A 26,723-nucleotide genomic window follows, 5' to 3' on the forward strand; every position below is an offset into this window, starting at 1 on the left:
TTCAAGCTCAAAATATAAAATTTGAAGTACATCTACCACATCTTTGAACTTCCACGTGCAGGAAAAAAACCTTTTTATCAATCTAAGCACTTAATCTAAATGAAGAGAAATGATTAGAGTTGTTTCTAGAAAATTTCTCGACAGTGACAAATATTGCAAAATAAAAAGTTTTTGATCAATGTCTATACGTAGATACATCTCAAAAAAGGTCATGAAACTTTACCTTTTTGTTTGTGAGCCATCCTTTTTTCTTTTTTTAATTCTATAGAATGAGATATAGTATGAAAGTCAAGACTTTTAAAAATTCAAAAAAAATTATAATTAAATGAAACAAACTATCTATGTCTTCTAAAACAACTAGTATTAAACAATATTTGGCTGATTTTTTAAATAAAATATTCACATATTTTATAAAATAAAATTCGTTACATTATTAAAAATAATATTTTTTAAAATAAATTAAACTAAAATATGCACTAAAAATCCATTTCTTTAAGATTATTTTCATGAAATAATTTTTTTAAATAATTACTTTTTAGATTTTTATACTATTTGTTTAAGATTATGAAAAATCAAAAACTAAATATAATATAATTTTAAATTTTTTAGAGAAAATATTTAAAATAAAATTTAAAAATTTAAAATATAATTTCTAAGAATGACTTCTGTTATGTGTATACATATATAGAATAAAAATAACGAAACGAGTCATATTATTGTTAAACCAAAAATTCTGAATGATAGTGTTTGGACGGAAAACCCGAAAGTTAAGATTTGATAAGAGTCTTCGGCACTTGCGTTGCAGTTGCAACCCCTTTTCTCGGACGCTCTCTCCCTTTTGTTACCATCTCAAATTCGCATCCTTCTTATTATATAATTTCTGCTATAATTCCTCCATTTCCATTTCCTCACTCTAAATTTCGAATCTACTCTGGTTTTCCATACCCGGTTGCCGTTAATTTTCGTGGAATTGATCGGTTGACCGATCGTCTATAACAGCTTAATCTATAAGCCATGAAGAGTGTTGGGTCGTATAACGATTGGCCATATTACTCTTCACCCCCTTCAAATTTATCAGCTTTTGCGGCGCCGTTTAGCGTGAATCGTTCCACTTCAAGTGAAGTTTCGGCTCCGTTCATGGAATCAGCTGATTCCGTTGATGCTGTGCCCCCAATTCACTTTCGATCTTACGGGTACGATTTCTTTTCAAAACCCGTTAGAGAATTAGATTCTTCAAAGTCATATGGGTATTCAGGGTTGCAAAGTGGTTTAGACTCTTCCAGTGCACAGTTCCCTCATCTTGGTTTGCCTTCTAAGGATGCCTTCTCTTATGATCATAGCACAAAATCAAGTCTTGTTGAAGCCCAACCTTACTACCCTTCCTATGTTTCTTCTGCAATTCATGATCCTTCTTCTTCAGTGGCACCTAATCATTGGTCTTCCTCTTCTGGGTTTCCCTCCTTGGATGGGACCTCTCTTGGGGATTATGTTAACAAGCCACCTGAGTTAAGGTTTGCTACTCAAAGTTCTCTCTTGTGGAACCAGTTTCCAGAGTTCAACAGCCATGGTAAAGGTAAACATGTGGGAGTTGGGAGTAGTTTCTCCTCAAAGCAAACGGATGTTACTGGTTCGGTTGTTGAAGAAAGTGTGAACCAAGGTGTGATTTTTTTCCCTTGTCTTGTTTTGGTGCTTTTCAATTAATTGTATTCATTGTGGGTGTGTTTGTAAGTGGATTTTGATAGTTAATTATCGAAACTATCTTATGTTCTGTTATTGAAAAAATAATAGTTAATCAAAAGCAAAAGAGTTTTTGAATATTTGAACAGCCCATTGAGAAACTTTTGAGCAATCTTAGTGGAATGCATTATATATTGAATCAGATTAATTTTATAATTCTAGGGGCCTGTTTGAAATAACATGTTAACTTATGGGAAACAGCTTATGACTCATAAGTTGTTTTCGGCTTGTTTCAATAAGCTTCTTGGTATAGCTTATTAAAATAAGTTGTTTTCTGCTTATCCTAATATGTTTCATTATTAAATTTATGACATAAGTTATTGTTTTAAAATAAGCTTACTGAATAGAAGCTTAAATAAGATGTGTATCCAAATGTCATCCTAAATAATGTAAGGAAGTCTAGACAATCTAGGCTGTTGAGACTGAAGATCTACAGAAGATCAAAATAAGTTTCAAAACTATTAAGAGAACACTAAAGTAAAATAAGAAAAAAAAAATATAGTAGTTGGATGTTGCTAAGTAGGATATTAACTTTTTCATCTTTTAAGTAAAAAATAAGTGTATGTTTTTTTTAGTAAATGCAGGATATCAAGATGTGAAGGACTCCAATAATATTGATTGGGAAAAACACAGTGTGTCTGCAATTGCAAATCAGTTGGATGATAAATCTTGCTTGTGGGGAACTTCCAAAACCGTGCCAGTTGAATTTTTAGGTAGGTCTGTGATGCAGTCCCCTTCAATGTCTATAGAAACTCATCAAGAGGCCCCTTTGAAAACAGTTGTAGATTCAGGTTATAATCCCTTGTCATACACTGGTTCATATGATAAACACTCAAGGCAAGGTGATAAACCATCAACAGTTCCTTCAATACCTAAAACAGGGTTAACTACAGATTTGAATGTTGGCAATATTATTGTAGATGGAGACATTGGGCACAATAATTTCTATAATTCAAAGGAGGCTTATCACATGCCTAGTCCTGGAACTGGTGGTTGCTTCGATTTAGGTAATCTCCGCATGCATCTAGAGAGAAATGAGCCTTCCTCATCAAACAATGCAATGATTTCTGACAAGAATGTTTCAAGGGATGTTGTCGATTATATGTTTAAAGGAATACATGGATTTCAAAATTCTCGTGCAAACATGGATAATTTAAGCTTGAGACTTAGTGCTATTGAAGATGTTAATTCTGTTGAGAAATCTTTTGAGGGTGGTGATCGATGCAATCCTGCTGTAGATTCACCTTGCTGGAAGGGAGCTTCTGCTGCTCACTTTTCTCATTATGAATCTTATGAGGCTCTGACTCCAGAGCATGTGCACAAAAATAAACATTGCTTTGGTTCTGTTATTCAGGAGCCCCAGAATTGTCTGCTTGATACAGAAAATAATGCAAAGAAATCATATGAAAATTCAAACAGATATCAAATGCATTCTGAACTTGTCTGTCAGGAAAACGGTTCTGCAGGTTCTCCCAGGAAATTTTCAGTATCGAAGTTTGCATCTCAAGATTGCAAGTCAGATGGTTCTGTGAATGTTGGACCTTTTCAAACTGAGCCACTCTCTTATTATGGCCTTCAATATCTGGATGATATTACTGAAATGAAGGAAAATAGTGTGCCACCAGCCAAGCCAGCTGATTGTGAATCTGAATCTTCTCACACAGAGCATCAAGTTGTAGATGAAAATGAATTGATGTCTCAAAAACAAGATGCTTCATGCATAGGTGATGCAGATGCTGGATGCAATGTGAATAAGAGCTATGAATCTAGTACATTGCACACTGCAAATCATGCCTTGTCTTCTTCAGTAATAGATACAACTACTGCACCTGAAAAATCAACTGGGAAAGTATCAACTCAAAATTTAAATGTCCAAATGTTGGTTGATACAATGCAAAATTTGTCAGAATTGCTTCTCTGTCATTGTTTAAATGGTGGCTGTGAATTGAAAGAGCGAGACTGCAATGTCCTTAAAAATGTCATCACTAATCTTAACAAATGTGCTTTAAAGAATGCTGAACAAATTGTCACTGCACAGGAAAGTCTTTTTGATCAGCCAGAAACTTCTAGGTGTGCTGAAGAATCATGTGCACTTCAACAGGTATGTGATTATTTCTTCTACTCAATAACAATGGCCTAAGTTACTGAAAATTTCTATAATCTGGAATCTGGATACAATTTTGGGAAGAGAATAGAATTGGTTTCACTGTGTCAAAGACGCTGTCCTCTGAAGACAGATTCTGAGTCAATTTTGTGGGCATATAGTTCAGTTTAATTTTCAAATTTATTTTTATTTGTTTCGTGGATCTTACTTAGAACCAATTTGTCAAGAACCCACCTCATTGTAAATGTAAATTAAAATTAAGTCAGTAAAAATTAATTTTCCTTGAGCTATTATTCTGTACAACTTAACAAAGAATAGACATTTATATTGCATAAAATGTAATGACAGAAAAAGATATGCATTGCTATATATGCTGCATATAACAGGTCTTCTAAATTTCTAATTCTTAGTATGTTTAGATCACATTATTTACCCATTATTTTTAGAAGAAAAATAGGCTTATTAGTATTTTTGGTTCCATGATATTGAAGGTGGTATTGCATATTTTATATGCTGGTTAAATTATTAGCCTTGCATTAATATTTTAAATTCTCGTAATGTATTATCAGAGTGCAAGTTTCAACAGACCTCAATTAACCAAGACAGGACCAGAGAGATCTAAGGTTGAGTTTGAGAAAACACTTGTTGCAGATGCCAACCTGCATTTCAGGTCTGGGAAACCAAAGGATGATGCAGAAATGACAAAGGCCGATAACATGACTAAGGTATATCTCATGCTGTGTCATTTCTCTCGATTTACTAATACAGGTTTTCAATTAAAAAGGGGGTAAATTACAATGGAAGGGAAATATTTAATTAATGTGTTGGATTACTTTTGATTTATAGGCTCTAAAGCAGATTCTTAGTGAGAATTTCCATGATGATGAAGAAGTAGAGCCTCAGACTGTATTATATAAGAACCTATGGCTTGAGGCTGAAGCTGCACTGTGTTCTGTCTATTACAGGGCTCGCTATAATCAAATGAAGCTTGAAATGGATAAATACTCTCACAAGGAGATAGGTTGACATTTTTTCTTTATCTCAATATGACATTATAAATATCCTAGATAAATAACCTGGAATTTTTGGTTTGTAATTTTTGTTTAAGCTAATGTTCTGTTATTGTATCTTATATAATGTTGCATACACAGAGGAGGAATCAAAATCTGAAGTTGTTCCAACTTTACGTCAAATTCAGAGTTCTGCGACTAAAGTGCACAATTATCCAAACCCTGATCCTTCTGGCCAGGATTTCCCTGTCTTGGAAGCTACCACCAATCCAAAGGAACCAGCTGATTTGAAATTTTCTGCTGATATTAACAAGCCTAATGGTTTGACACCTGGAGGCAAAGGTAGTCAAAACCTGGATGGCATCATCCAGAATTATACTGTTTCCAGCACAGACAAGGAGGCTAGAAGAAATGATGAGGCTTCTGTTATGGCCAGATACCATGTTCTGAAAGCCAGGGTTGACAAGACACACATTGATACTTGCAATCTGGAGGAACCATCAGACATAGCAGACAAATCAGCACCTGGAGGGAGAGATAATCAAAACCTAGTCGATTTCTGCAAAGACTCTCCTATTCCGGAGAAAAACAAGGCTGATTCCGAGGCATCTGTTGTGGCTAGATTTCATATTCTTAAATCCCGTGTTGACGATTCAGGTTCAATTTCTTCAGATGGGAAACTGTTAAATGAAGTTGGATCTGTTGGCAAAGGAACAAATGACACAACAATTGCAAAAAATGCTACTGAGGGTAAAAGTTTGGACATCCATGTAAATCCTGGAGTGCATCTCAATTCCTACACTGCAGTGGACATGTCAATCCCAAAGGAGTTTCATCTGGATTTGGAGGACAATCAAGAAATTCAGCCTCGTGGAACCTATGAGTTTCAGCTTCCTACTTATTATTACTCTGATGGCTTGGCATCGGATTGGGAACATGTGGAGAAGAAAAGCTTGTAGGCCCGATTTTGAAACCTTAAAAGAGTTTGATGATGTGACAATAAATGTTCATGGGTTATATCATTAGACCTTCCTATTTATCATCATCAGATATGCTTATTGCAGCAGAATTTGGTCTTGTTAAGTCTTTACCGTGTCTGTATATAAATAATATCAGGATTTGTCTTTTATATCTATCTTGTGTGCTTGCTCATTTGCATTTGTTGATAAATAAGTGCAGGTGAGAGTAAGGTTTAAGTTGTCAAATTGTCAAGACCAAATCGTTTCAAGTATTCCGGTCAAGATGCAATTGTTTTTTCTTTTTCAAAGAATATATTGACATTGTTCACTGTGCAATTGGCTAAGTTGATTTTCCATTCACTCGTTCCTTCGTAAACAGCATGCATGGCTAATCACAACCCACCATTGAATTTTGCTTACCTTTGCATGAATTTATAAAGTTGAAGTACTTTCTACTTTCAAGTACTCCTTTATTGGCGTTTGTCGCGAGCTTCATGTTTGTGCATTAGGTGATGAGTTTTCGGTGCAACAAATGTGTGTGTTTTAGGTAATGTGTTTCAGTTGCAACATTTGGAATGGTTTAGCTATTCGAAGGCATTTTAATAACCTAAGTTTCCATAAAAATGATTAAAATATTTCTCTATGGATATAATTGGTTGCTTAAACAATTGGTTAGTCCATAGTTTGACCCAAATTATATGCATTGGGCTTTTACGGTATCATAACAATTATAACTAATTTAACAAAAAGAATGGTATTAACATTCAAATAGTGTTATTTTAATTCTTCGCCGCTCATGTAGATTTTGCTTATTATTTTAATTCTTTTATTATAATTATGAATTCATAAACACTCAAATAGTGTTAACACTCTTTTTAACATCTCTTTCAACTTTTATTTATTTATCTTTTTATCATAGCATACCACCTAACACATTTATCATTCCTCTCTCTTTTCTTTCTTTCTCTGTCTATAGGTGTGGGCAAATCTAAATCCTCTCAATTCTAAATTAAATGCGGGTGTAGTTTTTAATCTAACCTTTCAAATATATTAAAATATATTATTTAATAAAATTTAATATTATATTAATAAAAGTTTAAGAGATAGAATGCTCTGTAGTGAAAATGCCATTGCAAAGGATCTATGCCTAAGTTTAGACACTTCTATGAGTCTTAATTAAGCATTTTCTTTTATTCTTTTTTTTTTCTCAAAGTGTAGACACTTTTATGAGTATCAATAAAATCCTTTTCATTTTACTATTTTGTCTGTTACCATCATCATTGTTCTACTGCTTCACCCCTATTGTCTTCATCAACACGTAGAATTTTTTTTCCTTTTGGTCTTACAATTGAACAAGAGTGAGTTGAAAAAAAAAAGTACTGCTGTTAAATTATCAAAACGGAATCATCAATGAATTATTTAGAAGAATTTAGCAAACATCTTAAATATTGGTGGCAAATTGAATACTTCTAACTAAACTGCTGGTAGTCATTCTTAATATAAATGAATCTAAATTACAAAACTATTATCACAACTGTAAATTAATTGAACATAGCTCTATGAATAAAATGGAAAAAGTTTTTAAGCAGGCGTTTTTTTGTCTGGAGTAAGGGGAGAGGGTTGTGATTTTTGCATGTGACAGGTTTAAACTTCTCCTTACATTCCATGTCCCTCTAACTTTACCACTAAGCTATCTACTGAGGGAAAACAGGTAAGAGAAAACCTTGTGGGCAGTTGAGATTCAAAAACAAAAAGATATGTGAATATCATTATTCATATATATATTGGTTAAATTTTGTGAAACATGATTTCCTTTTATTTTATTGACACCATTGTATTCCGAAAATGAAAATAGAGACTAGCCATCTCAGAAAACATATTGAGTACATAGAGTTATCCCCTATGGTCCAATGAGCCGACTCGAGTAGAGGACTTGCCATTCCAAACGACAGACCTTCAAGGTTTAGGTTTCCAATTAGATCACCATTCAGTCACGATCAAGACCACACCTAATCCAATTAGGACAAACTAATTCACGAGAAATCATGGATTTGAACATAAAACTAGTCTTAAAATGTGACTATCAATTTGTCTGAGATATTAAATCCTTAATCAATCTTAAACTCATTTTTTCCTAATGCATGCACGCTTTTCAGGAATCTAACGAAGTTGCTGTAACAACTAACATGTAGACCCAGCATGTACATTATCTAACACAATTTGTTTGGTTTATTATATTCCCTATTATTCAACTTTAACTACTAATTTGGATTTTCGTGCACTCAAGTCAACTAGAATCGATTTACGCACGTATTTTTCATCCTATCACACGGCGAAATCTTAAGAAGTGGCATAATCAAAGCACTACAATAATAGAGTGATCTAACTTATTCTACTTGCTCTTTCTTATAGCTCCTCACTCACTTTCGTTCTTGACCACCAAATAATTATTATATTCCAGCTTATTGCCTGATCACCTGCCACTAAGGGCAGAATAATCCTCTCAATCATTGCATTTCATGTATAAATAGGCTATGATTATGTCATAAGCTTACTTAGAAGCGAGACAATCTTTCAGAAAAAATGAATGTTCAGACACTTAATTATATATTTATAGTTTTTGTCATATATTTGTTGAATCAAAATGTTCATTCTCAGCTGCAGGTTGGGTTTTACAGCTATTCATGTAGCATGGCTGAGTTCATTGTAAAAGATGAAGTCGGAAGAGCTTTTACTAAGGATCCTGGAATTGTTGCTGGGCTTCTGAGAATGCATTTTCATGATTGTTTTATTAGAGTATGTCATTATATGAATTATCCATCCATTACAGTTAGTTAATAGTAAAATTTTGGTTCTCTTTCCTTGCTAGTCCACCCAACTGGATCAAAGTTACGAACCACTTCATGTTACACACAATGCAAGCTGGTAGTTTATTTTTGCTACGACTACTTAAATAGAGATCATTAACCTTAACCGCATTGTTAATTTCAGGGGTGTGATGCATCTGTGCTTCTTGATTCTACTCCCACAAACACAGCAGAGAAAGACTCTCCAGCAAATAAACCAAGTCTCCGAGGGTATGAAGTCATTGATAATGCAAAGGCTAGACTTGAAGCAATGTGCGAAGGGATTGTTTCATGTGCTGACATAGTTGCATTTGCAGCAAGGGATAGTGTGGAGTTAGTAAGTCTCTACTTTGTTCTAGAACATTTGAAAATATGTTGATTTCAAGAAAATGGTCACCCTATATCATTCCTTGCTTCATGCAGGCTAGAGGGCTTGGTTATGATGTTCCTGCAGGAAGAAGAGATGGCAGAATATCACTAGCTTCAGATACAAGAACAGAGCTACCTCCTCCAACTTTCGATGTCAACCAACTCACTCAACTATTTGCAAAGAAAGGGTTAACACAAGAAGAAATGGTCACCCTCTCAGGTAAAAGCTTCAAGATAATTCTTTTTATGGTTTGCTTATAGCTTAAATTTGTGCATGGCATGTACTTTGTGTATGCAGGAGCACACACCATTGGCCGCTCTCATTGCTCCGCTTTCACCAGCAGATTATACAATTTCAGTAGCACTTCAAGCCAGGATCCAAGTTTAGATCCCTCATACGCAGCACTGTTGAAAAGGCAATGCCCACAAGGAAGCACAAACCAAAACTTGGTTGTTCCAATGGACCCTTCCAGTCCTGGAACCGCAGATGTTGGATATTATATTGATATATTGGCGAACCGGGGCCTATTTACATCTGACCAGACTCTCTTAACGAATACTGTAACAGCCAGCCTAGTGAATCAAAATGCCAGGAATACTTATCAATGGGCAAGCAACTTCGCTGATGCTATGATAAAGATGGGTCAAATCAGTGTATTAACAGGTAACGTAGGAGAGATTAGAACAAATTGTAGGGTGGTCAATAGCTAGCAGTAATGGTCAAGGATTCAAGTACCTGCAACAATAAAGATGTACAATTTCTGTGGCCATGTTCCATCTGGGTTTTCCTGCTTGATTAAAAAGCAAGCTACTTTGCCTTTTTTTTTTTCTTTCTATTTTGGTTGGCATAAACGGCATTCATGTGTCGGTGAGTTTTAGTCCTTTTGTTTACCTTGAAATATATAGCTTGTCACATGTAACAAGAATTTACTCACGTTATCCGAATCAATTTCCTTTGTTATAATTGCAAGGATCATCCAATCACAATGAACCGCTATCAACAACCAACAAACTTTTTTCCAAACCAGACATTGAAGACTGATGCTTTTAGCAAACTACACGTTACGTTCACCTATACATTTCAAAATATTTGAATGCCTTTTTCTCGTTTTGAACTTGTAAATGCAACAAGGATTGTCTTGTCTTTTTAAAACTAATACAATTTAATCCATCAATCTCACCAAAGACTACAAAAATTCCTAGCTCGATGGCCTACCATTTGCAAGGGTTCAGGGACACGAGTCATTAACGTTGCAGTTACGAAAACAACAAATTAACTAAACATACCTAAAGACTAAACAAATGACTCCCAGGAACTAAACCTTAATGTCACAAAGATATATAGCTCTATTGTGATTAAAAATAACAAAATAATATGATCATTGATCATCAAATCGTAACACAAATTTCTGACAGCAACAAAATTTATAAAGTAAACACTACCACATGGACCATAGATATGGTTTGACTACCACAAAATTATAAGGATGGCTCTAGTTCCAAAATCATCCCCCAAAAAAACAACTACAAATAAAACATAAACCGTGATTAAGTAGTGAGCTCCATGATAGCAGCAACGATGTCCCCGTTGTGAGTCTTGAGAGCCTTGACGGCCTTGCTTCTTGACACTCCTGCCTGTGTCATCACCAAATCAATGTCATGAGGTTCAACACCAGTTTCATCAACCTCTTCTTCCTCAGGCTGTGCTCCTGCAGCTGCAGCATCTTGATCTTGTTTTGCCATCACAGATCCCATATCTGGCATCCTGAACTGTTGAGCAGCCTGCGTCTGCAACTGCGAGCTCAAGTCCTCTATTTTTGCCTCCCCAAATATGACATAGGTCTCAGAATTTGGACTCTTGAAGACATCAGGTTTTGAGATGAAAAAGAGAATCTAATGCATAAAAAACAACTTGGTTAAAAGCCATTCATCTTCCAAATGGATCACAGAAGAGAACCATTAGCAACAAATAATGACTCACATTTTTTGTTCTCTTGATCGTGACCCTACTGACGCCAGTAACAGGTTTTAGCCCCAGCTTCAACATAGCTTTTCGACTCTTCTTCTCACTTCTGCTCTGCTTTGAACCCTCGGTAGCACCTGCATCTTAAAATCCATTGATTAAGTAAAAAAAATCAACAGTTATGATGATGCAATTGAAGACACCTAATAAAAAATTTACATTGTATTTTTCATTTTTTTCCCTCAGATTAAGCCCTATAGCTATAAAGAGAGTATAATAAAAAAATGTGTTTTCAGAGTGCGTTCCTAACACTCCTCCAGTCCTAAAATCTGTAACACAGTTATTTATTCGCCAATATAATCAAGTGCACGGAAATATTAGGCAAATGGGGTTAACACATCACGTTCATTGCCAATAAAAATAATCCCTATTACTACAATGGTGGTCTAAAAATCTAGCAAAATGTAATCGAAAGGCTCTTCAGCTCATACACCTAGGAAGAAAAAAGCGCATGTGACAGAAAATAAATCCATTAATAAATGTTAATAGTGGAGCAATAAAAAAAAAACAAAACAAAACGTTGTGAAACTGAAATTAACGATAGGAGGAGGACCTTGAGCGCCGTCTTCTTCTTCGTCGTCGTCGTTGTCTTCATCGTCATCGGCTTCATCTTTGTCGTCATCGTTAACGTCCTCAACAACAGGAGCGTCGTCTTCCTGAAAAAGAAAAATCGATGACGGAAGCGAATGAGAGAGAAAAGAGTAGAAAGTAGAAACGGAAAAGGGAGAACCTGCGAGTGAGGTTTCTTCTTGAGGGTTGAGTCGTCGGCGGCGGGAGCCTGTTGGTCGGCGGCGGCGTCAACAACGGGACCTGGAGACATGGCTTTTGTTCACTCACCACTGGAGGTTGATACGTAGATAGAAGATACAGAGGGGAATACGAGAATCACACTATTTTGCTATTCATTCATTCAATCTCCTCTCTCCCATGTTAAGATATTCCCTGGCCCATCACTTCCTTGGGCCTTTTATGTCATCTCCTCTCCATTCTACTTTTTATAAAACTATTATTTGCCAAAAACTCCTTCTAAAGCAAAATATTTATCCTTGAAAGATAAAAATGTTTTGTATCAAGTATTTTCACTCGAAAATGGGATATTATATTCAATATTTATTTTAATATTTTTTTATAAATTTATAACTTTTAAAAAATAATAATAATAAATTTAATGTGAATTTTTATTTTGATAAATATTATTTTATTTTATTTTATTTTATTTCTAAGGAGAGCCTATGAGTTCAGGAATCACATTGGTCCAAAACCAAAGAGGGAAGTAAGTTGTAAAGGACCTGGTTCAAACTAACTAAAGGATTATAAGAATTCAGGCCACATTTAACAAACTTATCCGTATATTAGTTGGCTTTCCTGAAAATATAATTTAATCTAACAGACTTAACAAGTTTAATTTTATTTCTAATTTTAATATTATATAATTTTTAAAAAAAATATATTTGTCATTCTCTTTATTTTTTAAAAATTTCAACTCTCAAATATATCCTAAGAAAGAATATCCCATAATCAATGTAAAATTTTCATTCCCTTGGAAGTGTAGAGCTCACTAATCAGGTTTTACTTCTTTCAATAGTCACCAAATTCAACATGTTTAATGGATTAATTATTTAATAATGATGCCTAACTTTGTTGATTTCTCTCTTTTTTTTAAAAAAAACCATACACATTCCTTATATCAATTAGAAATTACTCAATGTTGAATTTAACGCTTAAAATAAATAGAAGAAATGTTGGTCTGTACAAACTAAAACATGAAATGATACAAAATGATTAATATTTGAGTTGACATCACAAATGGGATGTCACGTTTCATTAGAAAATGAATCTCTTCATTCTCCTCTATAGCCAGTTTCCTAAGTTACTTGTGTTTCTCTTCCGTGGTGAGTATAGTTTGTGGGGAGGATTGTCATCTTGAAGCCTTGTTGCTTATTGTGGGTTTCTAGGCCTCTTTTGTTTATCCTTCTTTCGCTGTTTTTGGTTTGTTCACCCATGTGGCTCCCTGCCTCTTCTCTTTCACTAGTAGTAGTTTGTTTGTGATTCCAAATGGCGTTCTAATTTTGCATGGCCCTATGGATATGATGTTTGACAAAAACAATACAAGGAATGGGGTTAATGTAATGTCTTATTAGACTTCTTTGGTTGTAAATTCTCAACCATTCTAGATTGAAGGAAAGATCACTCTCATATTTATCATTTACTTCATTGCTTTTGGGTTTGATTATTTTTTAGTTTGGATAAAACTTTTTAGTTTGATTTTCTGGTAGCATATGTTAGTAATTTTGATATCCTAAACATGAATGAAAACATGGGTGTGAGCAGAAATGGTGAAGACAATTAGAAACGGAGGATCGATAATATGACCCATAATGTAATATTATTTTAAAATATAAGTAAATATCAAATAAATTATGTAAAATTTGATATCTACAATCATAAAAATAATATAAAATAGTTCAATAAATAAATAAGTCAATCTTTCATTCTGTGAAAAAGTTATTAAGTAATATTTAAATTTATAATAGTGCCAACATATTCTAACTATATAATAAATAATTTTATTTTTAATTCAAAAAAAATTATATAAAAAATTGAAATTAAGGTGTGTATCATTCATAATTCAACATAAATTCAGGAGAATACCAATATAACTTGCCCAATAATTTTTTTTTTCACAAGACTTGATGTTTTACTGTTGAAAGATTACTGTTCATTATCGATTACATATTTCTTTTTAGGTTGAAGTCTTTTCTTTTATCCAAATCTCAGTTCTTTTATACCTTTTAATGAATTACTTTTCAAAATTATTTTCAAATAATTTTTTTAATTTGTTTTATTATTCTCAAACTAATTACTTTATATTAATCTTTTTATCTTAATTTGGAAAATACTCTTTTAAGAATAATTTGATCTTTCAATTATATTTTATCTAAAGAGTATCAAAATAAAAATTATGTATTAAAAAATGATAATAATACACTAATTAAATTAACTCTTCCCATAATTAAAAGCATTAATAATGTAATGAATTTGACCAAAAAATAAATATAAATCCTTAAGACACTTATTTATCTTCGAGAACCGTATCTTTTGTATAGTGACATGCTAAACAATAGTACTAAACTAAATTTAAAATAAATAAATAAATAAACAACAAAGTGACCATAAATATCGGCCAAAAATTGGAGAAAGCAACAAAATTATGAAGTAGAAGATAACCCAAGCATTTAACGGTCGATATGTTGATTCAGTTTACTTAAAGACGCACTAGTTCTAACATCATTCCGGAAAAAGCATACAAATAGAACATAAAAGCCTAATAATTAAGTAGTGAGCTCCATGATGGCACCAACAATATCCCCGTTGTGAGTCTTGAGAGCCTTGACGGCCTTGCTTCTTGACACTCCTGCCTGTGTCATCACCAAATCAATGTCATGGAGCTCAACGCCAGTTTCATCAACCTCCTCCTCTTCTTCAGGCTGTGCTCCTGCAGCTGCAGCATCTTGATCTTGTTTTGCCATCACAGATCCCATATCTGGCATCCTGAACTGTTGAGCAGCCTGCGTCTGCAACTGCGAGCTCAAGTCCTCTATTTTTGCCTCCCCAAATATGACATAGGTCTCAGAATTTGGACTCTTGAAGACATCAGGTTTTGAGATGAAAAAGAGAATCTAATGCATAAAAAAAGGTGGTTAAAAGTCATTCATCTTCCAAATGGATCACAGAAGAGAACCATTAGCAACAAATAATGACTCACATTTTTTGTTCTTTTTATCGTGACCCTACTGACGCCAGTAACAGGTTTTAGCCCCAGCTTCAACATAGCTTTTCGACTCTTCTTCTCACTTCTGCTTTGCTTTGAACCCTCAGTAGCACCTGCATCTCAAAGTTCGATAAAACAGAGTTATGAACAAGATCAACAGATAACAAGCTAAACAAATGTAATACAGCATAGGTATGGCTGCTGCAACAAAGTGCACAGATACATTGTTATTTTCTCTAGGTGAAGCCCTTCATTCCAGAGCTTTGTGACAGTTATTTACATGCCAATATTGCAACTACTATAGAGTACGCCATTTTTCAAGTAAGAAAATTCACTATATAAGAATCATAAGCACAGAACCCCAAACATTATATTGGTGGTAGAAGAAAGAGCTCGGTGATCAGAATCATTGTTCTGAATCTCGAATAGGCGTCATCCCTATTCCCAATTCAGGTGCTGCTGCTTCAATGAGGCCCTCATAATGGGTAAATGTTTCCAGTTTAGGCATGGCATTTAGTACCTAGTTGATTTGTGATGAATATAGGAAAATAAAAAACAAAAACTAAATCCAACTATCGACCCACAATCTCTAATAAAATACTCCATGTTTAAAATATAGTCATCAATCGTTGGGAAGTGACCAACTTAGGATATAGTAGATTGAACCTCTATTTTATTTTGACCATGAAAGTTATGCTTGAGTAATTAATTTATGGGGAAAATTAATGCAAGATAGTCAAATATGTTAATGATTTCTTTTTAATATTAATGTTATTTTGTCATATCAGAGAATTAAATTCAAAAGCATAAATCAGAGCACATTTTGCTTAAGTCATTATTGTTAAAATTCTGTGAAATACATTAAATGATTATGTTGCCAATCATACACATTCTGTAATTTGGACATTAGCAACAATTGAATCTAGCTCATATTTCAAGTCTAAGCACATAAAATGCCAATCAATCAAGCTCGGAATTTTTCCTAGTCTCCTTTTAATTCCTTTTGTTTCCTGCTATGCAATGCGCAGACAATAAATGTATGAGACAGCCATTGTTAATTAAAGCATAAAACAATGCTTTTACTAGACAACAAAAAACAATCATCAAAGACTAACAGCCAATCCACAGATAAATATAAAGAAACAATTTTTCTAACCTCTACATATTTCACATGATAAGATTGATATAGTATGAAAATTGTAGAATTCAATACGATTCAAAGCATTAATACTATGTTACAATTTTCAATAAAAACTTCCTATATATAATTTCTTATCATGTGCCATGTTAAACAGGTTAGAAAAATGATCTAGAAACAATAGCCAAAAGATGAATCAGACATTGACCTTGAAAATTAACTGTCAGTCAACAACTACTATGTCTTATTAAGGCCGCTCCAATATTATAATATTAAGCAAAGCTACATGCCCGTTCGTTTAAAATTAGGAGGCATCATAATTCATCTAACATGAGTTAGATCTCATGGGTACATACAGAACTCTAGGCAAACCCTAGAAAAAAGCACTAGCAAATGGAAATGGAGTAATCAAGGTTGATAATAAATAAATATGAAATAGGGATTTTATTAGGTTAAAAATAAACAAAGGATAAAGTGAATAAATGGAACCTTGAGCGCCATCATCCTTGTCATCTTCATCGTCGTCGTCGTCGTCGTCATCCTCATCCGCTTCGTCCTTGTCATCATCCTTGACGTCCTCAACAACGGGAGCATCGTCTTCCTGAAAAAAGCAGGCAGCATCATGCACGCAAATGAGAAACAAAACCGAAAATAGAAATGAATCAAAGCAATTGATAGAGAAAACAGAATCTAGTGTTTCAATACTAATAGTAGCAATAAGAGGAAAGAACCTGGGGTTGAGATTTCTTCTTGTGGGTAGTGTCATCAACAGAGGGAACTTGTTGCTCGGCATCGACCTCAGGGGAAGCATCAACAACGGGACCTGGAGACATGGCTTGTGAGGATTGGAATTGGGGCTTCTTCACTCACTCCCTCGCTCACTCAGTTTAGATAATAAGGATAACACTCTTTCCCTACTTATTCTGCCTCAAGGGTTTTCATCATTTATTGGGCCATCTCACCTTTGGGCCCATTTAATTTCTTTTTCGTAACTACGTGGAAGTATTCATTAAGGTTTGCAGAGATGAATGGGTGGGTCTGCACTCGGCAAAAAATTGACAATAAAATCTATTTTAGCTTTGTTCAGTGAAACCTTAAAAAATAAAATCTTATAATTTCAAATATTTCTTTTTTAAAAATTTCAGTTAAATTTAAAATTATATCTTACAGTTATGGAACATTTGTAATTTTATATCTAATATTTAATTATATTTTGTTTCGGTTTTCATCAATTATCCCTTATGGAATGATTAGAGGAGTCGTTTCCTTCCGTTATATTTTGATTCAATTGTACACGGAAATATGGCATTCTTAGTACCTGACTTGCATTGGCACAAACAAGTATGTATTCCGTTTTTTATATCACCCAAATTTTACTTCATCATTATCGTACCTATTTTGTTTTAGCTTTTTTCCCCATGATTGTTTTAGAGAAAGCTTAATATTTGCTTCATCCTCGGAGTTAAACCTCATTTGTATTTTAGAGAAATGTAACACTTAATTTATAAATTAATTAATTTTTAAAATTATTTTTAACTTTATAAATCAATTATAAAAAAGCATATATTAATCTTTCCTCTTCTTTCCTATTCAATACCCCCCTGCTGCTGGCTCCTGCAAAGAACGATTCATCATATCCACTTCGGAGTTAAATCATATAAAGACTTTGGCAGGTGATGTATGACACAGCATAGTTAGTAACGGCACTAAACATCAGCATCCATCTTGGGGGTGCCTATGTTTAATGAATTGAAGTTTACTTGTGAGTAAAAGCAAGTAACTTGAAGAATCTGAAATAATATACCCTAATAGATCCAGGAGTACCACAGTTCGTTCATGCCCGAAATTTCAAATTCCCCAATCCAAAGCCAGAAAGAAGATACTGTGTCCCGGTGCCCCATGCCTTTCTAAACAAAATGCTTGGCATGATTTGTTACTTATCTATATACTATAGTACCCACAAAAAATGTCAAAATTCTAAGTGTGAATTTGACGGCTTACTATATTACACATATTCTAAGCGTAGGGTCCAAAATACCATTTAACACTGTCAGTAGCATTGTAGCAATCATCGTGAACGGTTAAGGACTATTTTCTTCTGATACTTCAGTAACCAGCACTCTCTGCATCGCAATGCCGGGCAATGGTCCAGTACTTACATGGGGCAGCCGAATCACAAACATAACAGTAGCACTGTGCATAGTAAAAAGATTAATTATTGTTACAATTACGAGGTAATGTGGTGGTGGTGGAATCCAATACCGAAAAACTGATCATAGTATATATAAGGTAGTAAGAAGTTCCGCTACCTTTGCACAATAGTTCTCATGAGGCGTTGTCTTGAATGGAAATTTGACACACAGATGTCTTGAGTGCGGGTAATCCCTGCAAGCAACCTATATAATACCACATCTTTAATCACAATAATTCCAAAATATTGGGATTTGGAACGCATGGCAAGGGATTGTGCCATTGTCCAACGACAAATCAACTTTAATTTATAAAACGTTCTTTATCTCTTTTTGTATGAAATCATTCATCATATTTATCATTTTTCTCTCTTCTATTCTCATTTCTCCCATTGTATAGACACTGCACAAACATTTTCCATAACAAAGATGACACTAAATTACACTATTTTAATGAAACTATAAAAAGAAGAACAACAAAGTGATTCCAACAAACTGTAAAGAGATGGATCTTCTTTTTTTGCCCCACTTACGCTGTAAAGAGTGCAGCACACCAAAATAACCAACAAATCAAATGGATTTTATCAAAGTCAAGACCTTTGAAAGAAAAGGTTGATGAAATGAATGCAAGTGTTGGTGTGCTAGTGGGTACAATAACCAATAGCGAAAACGGTGAGAAGGGGTTGTACCTGGCCCTTTTCAGCAATGACGAAGAGATCATCGGCATCGTGGAGGTTAGCAGGAGCATCTGACAAAAGGGGAACAGGGTCGGAAGGATCAAATCCTAGGATGAAGCAATCCTCATTTTCCTCGAAACGCCTCATGTCGGTTATTTTATTGAGACAAGCTATGGCCCTGATGGGGCTGTCGTCTTGCGGTTGTGGGGAAGAAAGAGAGAGGGGAGTTCTTAGAAGGGTCTTTGTCTTCCTCACTTTGCTGTTTGTTTTCATGTTACTTTCTTCTGTTGGACGACCCAACCAAAACGGTGCAACACACCCCGATTTAATAGCACATCGAATTTAGATATTAAAATTTCAAATTTCTCAATATGACCGTTTTTTTTTGTCAGATAATTGTTCGTTTCCTAGTCAAATCCATTTAAGATAATTACTGCAGTATTATTTTTATTATATATAAGACACCTTTTCACAATAAATAGAAAGTTCTAACTTTGGTTATCAACACTGATATCAAACATTTAAAACCGTTAGTTTTTTATTCAAAATTGTTTATTATATTTTTAAGAATATAATAGAAATACAATGAGAATGTAAAAACTTTTTATGCTATTATCTAATTAACTGTGATGTCAATATAATTATTGATTTTCATAAAATTTGTGTATTCTAATTGATTTGCAAAATATTTATATCAACACTGCATTAAAATAAACTATTTTTAGTATAATATATATTTTATATCAATAAAAATTTCATTTTTAATATTTAAAACTAATTTTAAAGATTGATTTTAGTAAAATTAATAATTAAATAAAATTTTTATACTATTTTTCTCAATAAAAAATATGTGAAATCGTTTGTCAAAGACCTAAGTGTCACAATGGATTTACGTCAACTTGGACTCGTTTAATATGAGATTGGATAAGTATTTATAAATTTGCATTTCCATGAACTTTATTTTTGTAAAATTAATTTTACTTAAAAGTAAATTTAAAGTAATATAATTTTTATTCATAAATATCTTAAAAGTAAGTTTTCAGTAGAACTCATAATAGATTTTTTAAACTCAATACAAAATTACAATTTTATTATTAATTCATACACAAAGTTAAAAATAAAATCAACTATATTCCATGGACCATGGTAATTAAATATCAACTTTTTTAAAAATTTATGTTATTATACAATAAATGTAATTACGTCAGAATTAAATGTAACACCAAAATATCCTTACTTAATAAAGCCAGACCAAAGTTTTTTAAAAATTCTATTTAGTTTAAAAGGTTAAATTTCATGTTGTCTAAAAAAATTATTATAATTATCTATAATAATAACAACAACAATAAAAATATAATAAATATTTATTTTTTAAAAAGACTTTATTTCACTAATGTTTAGGCTACTACCTTATTTGGAACAACTTTTTTTTTAGTCATTTGAAAAGTTTTGGTATAAAGTAAATTATTAAAGAAAAAGATATTCAAAGAAAACAACAAACCTTAAAAAAAACTCAGTAGAATAAATAAATAAAGAGAAATATTAAGAACACACTATCAAACACAATTTTTTAAATATCTTTTTAATTATTAGTTAAAATTTATTAAAAATTTTAAAAATATAAAAAAGTATTAAATTAAGAAAAAATAATATAATACACATAATTTTTGTAATTTTTAATAAATTTTAATCTTGTTAAAAAAAATACATTGTTATTATTCTTCGTCATAAGTTAAATTTGCACATTAAATTAATACTCAAGCTAAATTTAATTTTTACAAAATTTAACTTAACTCAAATTTATTTTTATTTGCTCACACATTAACATAATTATGTGTTTTTCTCATTTTATATATAAATTTTTAAAATTATTATATATTTCAAATTCATCACGAATTATCAAATTAAATATATATATATATATATATATATATTTTGCATAAAAATTTTATTTTTAAATAACATAACTATTATTTTTATCAAATTAAATATATATTTAGCAATTTTAATTTATTTAAATAAATACAAATTCATATTTTTTTTAATATTATTAGCTATAATTTATATGTTAAATTCATTTTACAAATTTGTTAATAAATTTTGAAAAATATATGAAGTTGTGTATTAAGGTAAGTAATTTAGGGTTGAGCCCGTGAATGGTATAACATGAACTACAATGGAGTCGGCGCTTCCAATGATCATCTGTGACCCGATAAAAAGAAAAGAAAAATTCATAACATCACATATCTGTTTCCAAAATGCATACTTACATATATGATTCTACACTACACTCAAAAAACAAAATCACAAATTGTCGTGTCCCATAACTCCAATTCCCTTCCATGCACATTCAAGAACCCAACAATTTAAGGAAACTATTTGCAGGTAATTTCTTCATACTCCTCTGCTTCTTCCAGTATTCAGTGCTATCTGCATCATAGTGAGGGAGTGTAGGTTGGGTCCAATACTCACAAAGGGCAGCTGAATCACATACATAACAATAACACTGCAACCAACCAAAGATATTTCAAAACAACTTCGCAAGTGGCAAGGCATAATAAAGACAGCACCTCCCATCATTACCATTTCACAGTAGTTTTGATGAGATGTTGTAGTGAACGAAAATTTAAGACAGCGATATCTTGAATGTGGATAATCTCTGCAAGCTACCTTTAAATAAATTTTTGAAAACTATATTCACCGTTACAAGTTAGAACAAAGTTGTAGGAATAGTATGTGTTAGAGATAAGAGTCAATGAGTCTGTTAGATGTGTGATTAGTGAGTTTGTTAGTCTTTGGTTAACTCAAGTTTGAAATGTTTGCATCTATATATTGATGTATCTCAACAATTGTAAATAAGATGATAATAATGAAATCATTCAATTTCATTCTTTTGCATTCTCACTTTCAAATCATGCTTCTTCTGTAAAACTATATATGGTATCAGCAGCTTTTGTTGAATAGCCATGGCTTCCACGACTTCACAATTAAATCCTCAAACCTTTACAACTCCAATTTCAATAAAATTGGATGACGAAAATTACTTGATCTAGAAGCAACAGGTTCTTGCGACGATTAAGGGGCTAAAACTCAATAAGTATACACAGGGAGATGACATTCTTGCAAAGTTTAAATCAAAAGAATCAGTGGATCAATCAATGAAGACTTTCTGAACTACAATCAACAGGATCAATTGCTGGTAGCATGGCTTTTGGCATCGATGACAACTCCGGTCCTCACAAAGATGGTGGGTTTGGATCACTCCTTTGAAATCTGGAAAAGGCTAGAAAGCTATTTTGCATCACAAACATGTGCTAAAGTCAAGAAACTAAAATTACAACTTAGTATGATCGAGAAACAAAAATCGATTGTTGAATATCTTCTTGAAATAAAGAAAATTGTAGATTCTTTAGCAGCAATAGGTTCTACAATTTCTGAAGAAGATCATATTGAAGCTATACTTGATGGGTTACATGAAGAATTTGATTCGTTTGTTACCTCTATCACATCATGATTGGATCCTTACACTGTTGATGATATTGAAGCTCTTTTGATGGCTCAAGAAGAACGGTTTGAAAAGCATAAGAAAACAGAAACTACCCTAGTTCATGCGAATGCTGCTTCTGGACCACAATTTTATAATTCCGGATTCAATCGCAGTAAAGATCAACATCAAAGAGGTGGTTACAATAATAGAAGTAGTAGAAGTTACCATCGAGGTGGTAGATCTTATGGTGGCAGAGGCTATGGAAGACAGAATTGGAGTCAAAACAATGTAAATCCATAGGGACAACAAAAATCACAATGTCAGATTTGTGGAAAAATTGGCCACTTAGCTGTTGAGTGTTGGCATAGATTCAATCAGGAGTATCAAGGTCCTCCACAAGCTCACAACACTCAATTCTCCCAACAAGGTCCTCAACTTGGTGATCAAGGTTACATTGCGACACCTTCCACTCTTGTTGATCCTCTTTGGTATCCGGATAGTGGAGCATCTCACCACATCACTCATGATGATTTCAATTTGACCACCAAATCAGAATATCAAGGTACTGAAAGAGTAAGGATAGGTAATGGTACAGGCTTAAACATTAAACATGTTGGATACTATAAATTTTATAGATCTTTGTCTAATCATCTACTAATTTTGAATCAATTACTTCATGTTCCTACCATTACTAAGAATCTGCTTAGTGTTAACAAGTTTGCCAAAGATAATCATGTTTTCTTTGAGTTTCATCCTAATGTATGCAATAAAACTCAGGACATCCTCCAAGGCAAAGCAACTAAAGATGGACTCTATATTTTTTCACCATTCAAACATGCTAGTTCCTATTCTGCATATTCAACTGTTACAGATTCTTTAAAAAGCAATCTTGAGCTATGGCATACAAGACTTGGCCATCCTTCTGTCAAAGTTGTTAAATCTGTTTTTCAATCTTGTAATATGTCAACTAGTCAGTTTCCTATTTCTCTGAGTTGTCAGTCTTGTTGTATGGGAAAAGCACATCGGCTTCCTTTCATTAGGTCTAAAACAATATATTCTCGTCCTCTTGAGTTAGTTTTTTCTGATATATGGGGACCTGCCCCTATCCCTTCTACTAATGGTGCAAAATACTACATTGTATTCCTTGATGCTTTCTCAAAGTATTCATGCATATACTTGTTGCAATATAAATCTCAAGCTTTTACAACTTTTCTTCAGTTTAAATCTCTTGCTGAAACTCAACTTGGCACTAAACTTAAAGCCATTCAAACTGATAATGCAAAGGAATACTTAAAATTCATTCCTTATCTTATTGAACATGACATTCAACATAGGTTGACATGCCCTCACACACATCAGCAGAATGGAAGTCCTAAAAGAAAACACAAGCATATTACTGAAACAGGTCTTACACTCTTAGCTGAAGCCTCCTTACCCTTAAAATTTTGGGGTGAAGCATTCATTACTGCCACCACTCTCATTAACTATATGCCTACACCAGTTTTACATGATCATAGTCCTTATGAAACCTTATTTCACAAGCCACCAGACTATCAATCCCTAAGAATATTTGGATGTGCATGTTATCCTTTGATGAGACCTTATAACAAACACAAGTTTGATTTTAAATCTCATATGTGTCTTTTCTTAGGGTACAATAGTCAACATAAAGGCTACAAGTGTCTCTCTCCCTCTGGTAAGTGTTTTATATCCAGAAATGTAAACTTCTATGAGTCCATTTTTCCTTATAAACTTCCTAATAATCATTTTCTTTCTAATTCATCCACTGTTTCACCTCCATGTCCTAGTCACTCGTCAATAACAATTCTAAAACCTTCATCTCAAAATCTACAACATGCTAATCAGAATCTCTGTATTAATACTAACTCTAACTCTAATGTTACCTTGCATAGTCCAGTTTTGTCTGTTCCTCCTTCTATATCTAGTGCAGGTGAAGCTAGTGCAGCAGACACATCAGTGCTCAAACACTCACTCACTCAATGATTACAAGAGCTAGAGCTGGAGTTTTTAAACCCAAGACTTATGTAGCTACAACTCCGAGCACTTATGATCCTACCATTGAACCACATACAGTTAGAGAAGCCTTGTCAAAACCTGAATGGTTACAAGCTATGCAACAGGAGTATGATGCAATTTTGAGGAACAATACATGGACTCTGGTTGATCCTCCATCAGGATGCAAACCTATAGGTTGCAAGTGAATTTTCAAATCAAAATATAATGCTGATGGTACATTTCAGAGACACAAGGCAAGATTAGTTGTCAAAGGTTTTCATCAGAAAGTAGGGTTTGATTTTAATGAGACCTTCAGTCCAGTAATAAAACCAACCACAATTAGAGTTATTCTTACTCTAGCTCTCTCCAAACAGTGGTCAATTCATCAAGCAGACATCAACAATGCCTTCTTGCATGGAGATCTTCGTGAAACTGTTTATATGTCTCAACCTCTAGGTTTCAATACTCAGAAGAAGGACAAAGTGTACAAATTAAATAAAGCACTTTATGGCTTGAAACAAGCTCCAAGGTCCTGGTTTCATAAACTATGTCTTGCTTTAACTTATATGGGTTTTCATCAAGTTAGAAGTGATACTTCTCTGTTCATAAGATTTACTCCTACTTCTGCTTTATTCATTCTCATATATGTTGATGATATTATTATCACTGGTTCTGATACTAGTGAAATTACCTCAATAATATCTAAACTAAACAGCCAATTTTCCTTAAAAGATCTTGGCTTGTTGAATTACTTTCTAGGAGTTGAATTAGTTCATAATAAAGATGGCAGTATGTTTTTGTCTCAAACCAAATGTGCTAGAGAGCTTCTTCACAAAGCAAAAATGAGTGAATTAAATCCTCAACCCACTCCTATGGTTGCTAATCTAAAACTTCAAGTTAATTCCACCACAGCTGTTACAGATCCTTCCTTTTATAGGTCCATTGTGAGTACCTTACCATAACAAGACCTAAAATATCATTTGTTGTAAATAAAGTTTGTTAGTTCATGCATTCTCCACAAGAACATCATTGGCAAGCTGTCAAACGTATTGAGATACATTATTGGAACTATTCATCATGGATTGCATTTGCAGTGTGTTAAAGATTTAAAGCTAATGGCCTTTTGTGACTCTGATTGGGGCTTAGACCTTGATGACAGAAAATCTACCACAGGGTTTTGTGTTTATCTTGGACAGAACTTGATCTTGGTCTTCTCGCAAACAACATGCAGTTTCCAGAAGCAGCACAAAAGGTGAATATAAAAGCATAACAACTACAACAACTGAATTGATTTAGATACAGTCTCTTCTTAAAGAGCTTCGCATTAAAGTTCCTACTCCATTGATTTATTGTGATAACTTAGGTGCTGTACAGTTAACAGCTAATCCAGTAATGCATAGCAGGACCAAACATTTTGAGTTGCATTTATACTTTGTTCGAGATAAGGTTCGAAATGGTGAAATAATTGTTGTTCATCTTCCAGCAGAATTTCAAGTTGTTGATATCCTCACTCAACCCATCTCAGCAATCAAGTTTCATGACTTCAGAAACAAACTTATGGTTACAAATTTAGATACCATAAGTTTGAGAGGGGGTGTTAGAGATAAGAGTCAATGAGTCTGTTAGATGTGCGGTTAGTGAGTTTGTTAGTCTTTGATTAACTCAAGTTTGAAATGTTTGCATCTATATATTGATGTATCTCAACAATTGTAAATAAGATGATAATAATGAAATCATTCAGTTTCATTCCTTTGTATTCTCACTTTCAAATCCTGCTTCTTCTGTAAAATCATATAGTATGTTTACCAGACCCTTTTCAGCAACAATGGAGACATCATCGCGATGTTCATTTTGGTGGTCCAACGAAAGCTTGGATAGGTGAAGTGAGTGAGATGGATCGAACTCTATGATGAAGCACTCCTCGATTTCCTCAAAATGTTTATAATGTCTTCTTTTATTTTCAAACAAACTATGCCTCTAATTGGAGTCTCCTCTTTTGGGGATGAAAGGGCTGGACTTTTCTCATCTTCGTCTTCTTCTTTCATTTTTTTTCTTCTTTTTCTTCCTTCCCTTCCCAAATTGGACTCTACAAAATTCAAAGCTCAAACAATATCTAAATACTATATTCCAAATCTTATGAGTTTCGCGCTCCCTCACAAATACGACGTCGTTGCAAATGTAGTTTCGCTTGTGTTTTTCAAGTTCACCTGAAGCTAAGGCTTTCAAGGTTACATTAGTTTATGCACCTATTATTATTATTATTATTAATTGCACTACTTATATATTTTTTTGTAAATTTATGTTTTAAAAATATTCCTCCACTTAGACTAAATTTATGAAAACTAAATATCAAAAATGAAATATAATTTAAACTAAGAATACAACTAGCATAATTT

The 26,723-nt window shown here is 33.3% G+C and overlaps 5 protein-coding genes and 1 pseudogene across 9 annotated transcripts; 2 read left to right on the forward strand and 4 right to left on the reverse strand.

The window, feature by feature from the left end:
- Positions 1-710: 710 nt before the first annotated feature.
- On the forward strand, positions 711-6,175 carry LOC113873417. Of its 3 annotated transcripts, XM_027511539.1 has the most exons (6): positions 810-1,193; positions 1,341-1,657; positions 2,313-3,838; positions 4,411-4,566; positions 4,688-4,862; positions 4,993-6,163. In XM_027511539.1, exons 1-6 carry the CDS (start codon positions 1,015-1,017, stop codon positions 5,808-5,810), a joined length of 3,171 nt encoding a protein of 1,056 aa, XP_027367340.1. In that variant the 5' UTR covers positions 810-1,014; the 3' UTR covers positions 5,811-6,163. The 3 variants fall into 3 exon arrangements, with proteins under 3 accessions (XP_027367327.1, XP_027367333.1, XP_027367340.1); XM_027511526.1 differs by having other exon boundaries at positions 711-1,657; positions 4,993-6,175; XM_027511532.1 differs by having other exon boundaries at positions 711-1,657; positions 2,322-3,838.
- A 2,218-nt stretch (positions 6,176-8,393) lies between these two features.
- Positions 8,394-9,736, forward strand: LOC113853018 (peroxidase 5-like). The gene is made up of 4 exons (XM_027483445.1): positions 8,394-8,606; positions 8,802-8,993; positions 9,080-9,245; positions 9,324-9,736. Exons 1-4 carry the CDS (start codon positions 8,394-8,396, stop codon positions 9,734-9,736), a joined length of 984 nt encoding a protein of 327 aa, XP_027339246.1.
- Positions 9,737-10,076: 340 nt separating this feature from the next.
- On the reverse strand, positions 10,077-11,992 carry LOC113847117 (nascent polypeptide-associated complex subunit alpha-like protein 2). 2 transcript variants are annotated; one of them, XM_027476002.1, is made up of 4 exons: positions 11,779-11,992; positions 11,602-11,704; positions 11,007-11,125; positions 10,077-10,918 (listed from the first exon to the last, which is right to left on the reverse strand). In XM_027476002.1, exons 1-4 carry the CDS (start codon positions 11,866-11,868, stop codon positions 10,574-10,576), a joined length of 657 nt encoding a protein of 218 aa, XP_027331803.1. In that variant the 5' UTR covers positions 11,869-11,992; the 3' UTR covers positions 10,077-10,573. The 2 variants fall into 2 exon arrangements, with proteins under 2 accessions (XP_027331803.1, XP_027331811.1); XM_027476010.1 differs by having other exon boundaries at positions 10,566-10,918; positions 11,007-11,131; positions 11,779-11,951.
- A 2,269-nt stretch (positions 11,993-14,261) lies between these two features.
- Positions 14,262-16,878, reverse strand: LOC113869524 (nascent polypeptide-associated complex subunit alpha-like protein 2). 2 transcript variants are annotated; one of them, XM_027505894.1, is made up of 4 exons: positions 16,690-16,878; positions 16,448-16,559; positions 14,815-14,933; positions 14,262-14,728 (listed from the first exon to the last, which is right to left on the reverse strand). In XM_027505894.1, exons 1-4 carry the CDS (start codon positions 16,789-16,791, stop codon positions 14,381-14,383), a joined length of 681 nt encoding a protein of 226 aa, XP_027361695.1. In that variant the 5' UTR covers positions 16,792-16,878; the 3' UTR covers positions 14,262-14,380. The 2 variants fall into 2 exon arrangements, with proteins under 2 accessions (XP_027361695.1, XP_027361688.1); XM_027505887.1 differs by having other exon boundaries at positions 14,815-14,939; positions 16,690-16,859.
- A 1,186-nt stretch (positions 16,879-18,064) lies between these two features.
- Positions 18,065-19,097, reverse strand: LOC113850705. Its single transcript, XM_027481267.1, has 3 exons — positions 18,837-19,097; positions 18,268-18,354; positions 18,065-18,151 (listed from the first exon to the last, which is right to left on the reverse strand). Exons 1-3 carry the CDS (start codon positions 19,095-19,097, stop codon positions 18,065-18,067), a joined length of 435 nt encoding a protein of 144 aa, XP_027337068.1.
- A 2,077-nt stretch (positions 19,098-21,174) lies between these two features.
- Positions 21,175-26,372, reverse strand: LOC113850714 (annotated as a pseudogene).
- Between the last annotated feature and the right edge of the window lie 351 nt (positions 26,373-26,723).

The sequence above is a fragment of the Abrus precatorius genome, unplaced genomic scaffold (genome assembly GCF_003935025.1).
Source record: "Abrus precatorius isolate BTA unplaced genomic scaffold, Abrus_2018 Scaffold10, whole genome shotgun sequence".
Classification (NCBI taxonomy): domain Eukaryota; kingdom Viridiplantae; phylum Streptophyta; class Magnoliopsida; order Fabales; family Fabaceae; genus Abrus; species Abrus precatorius.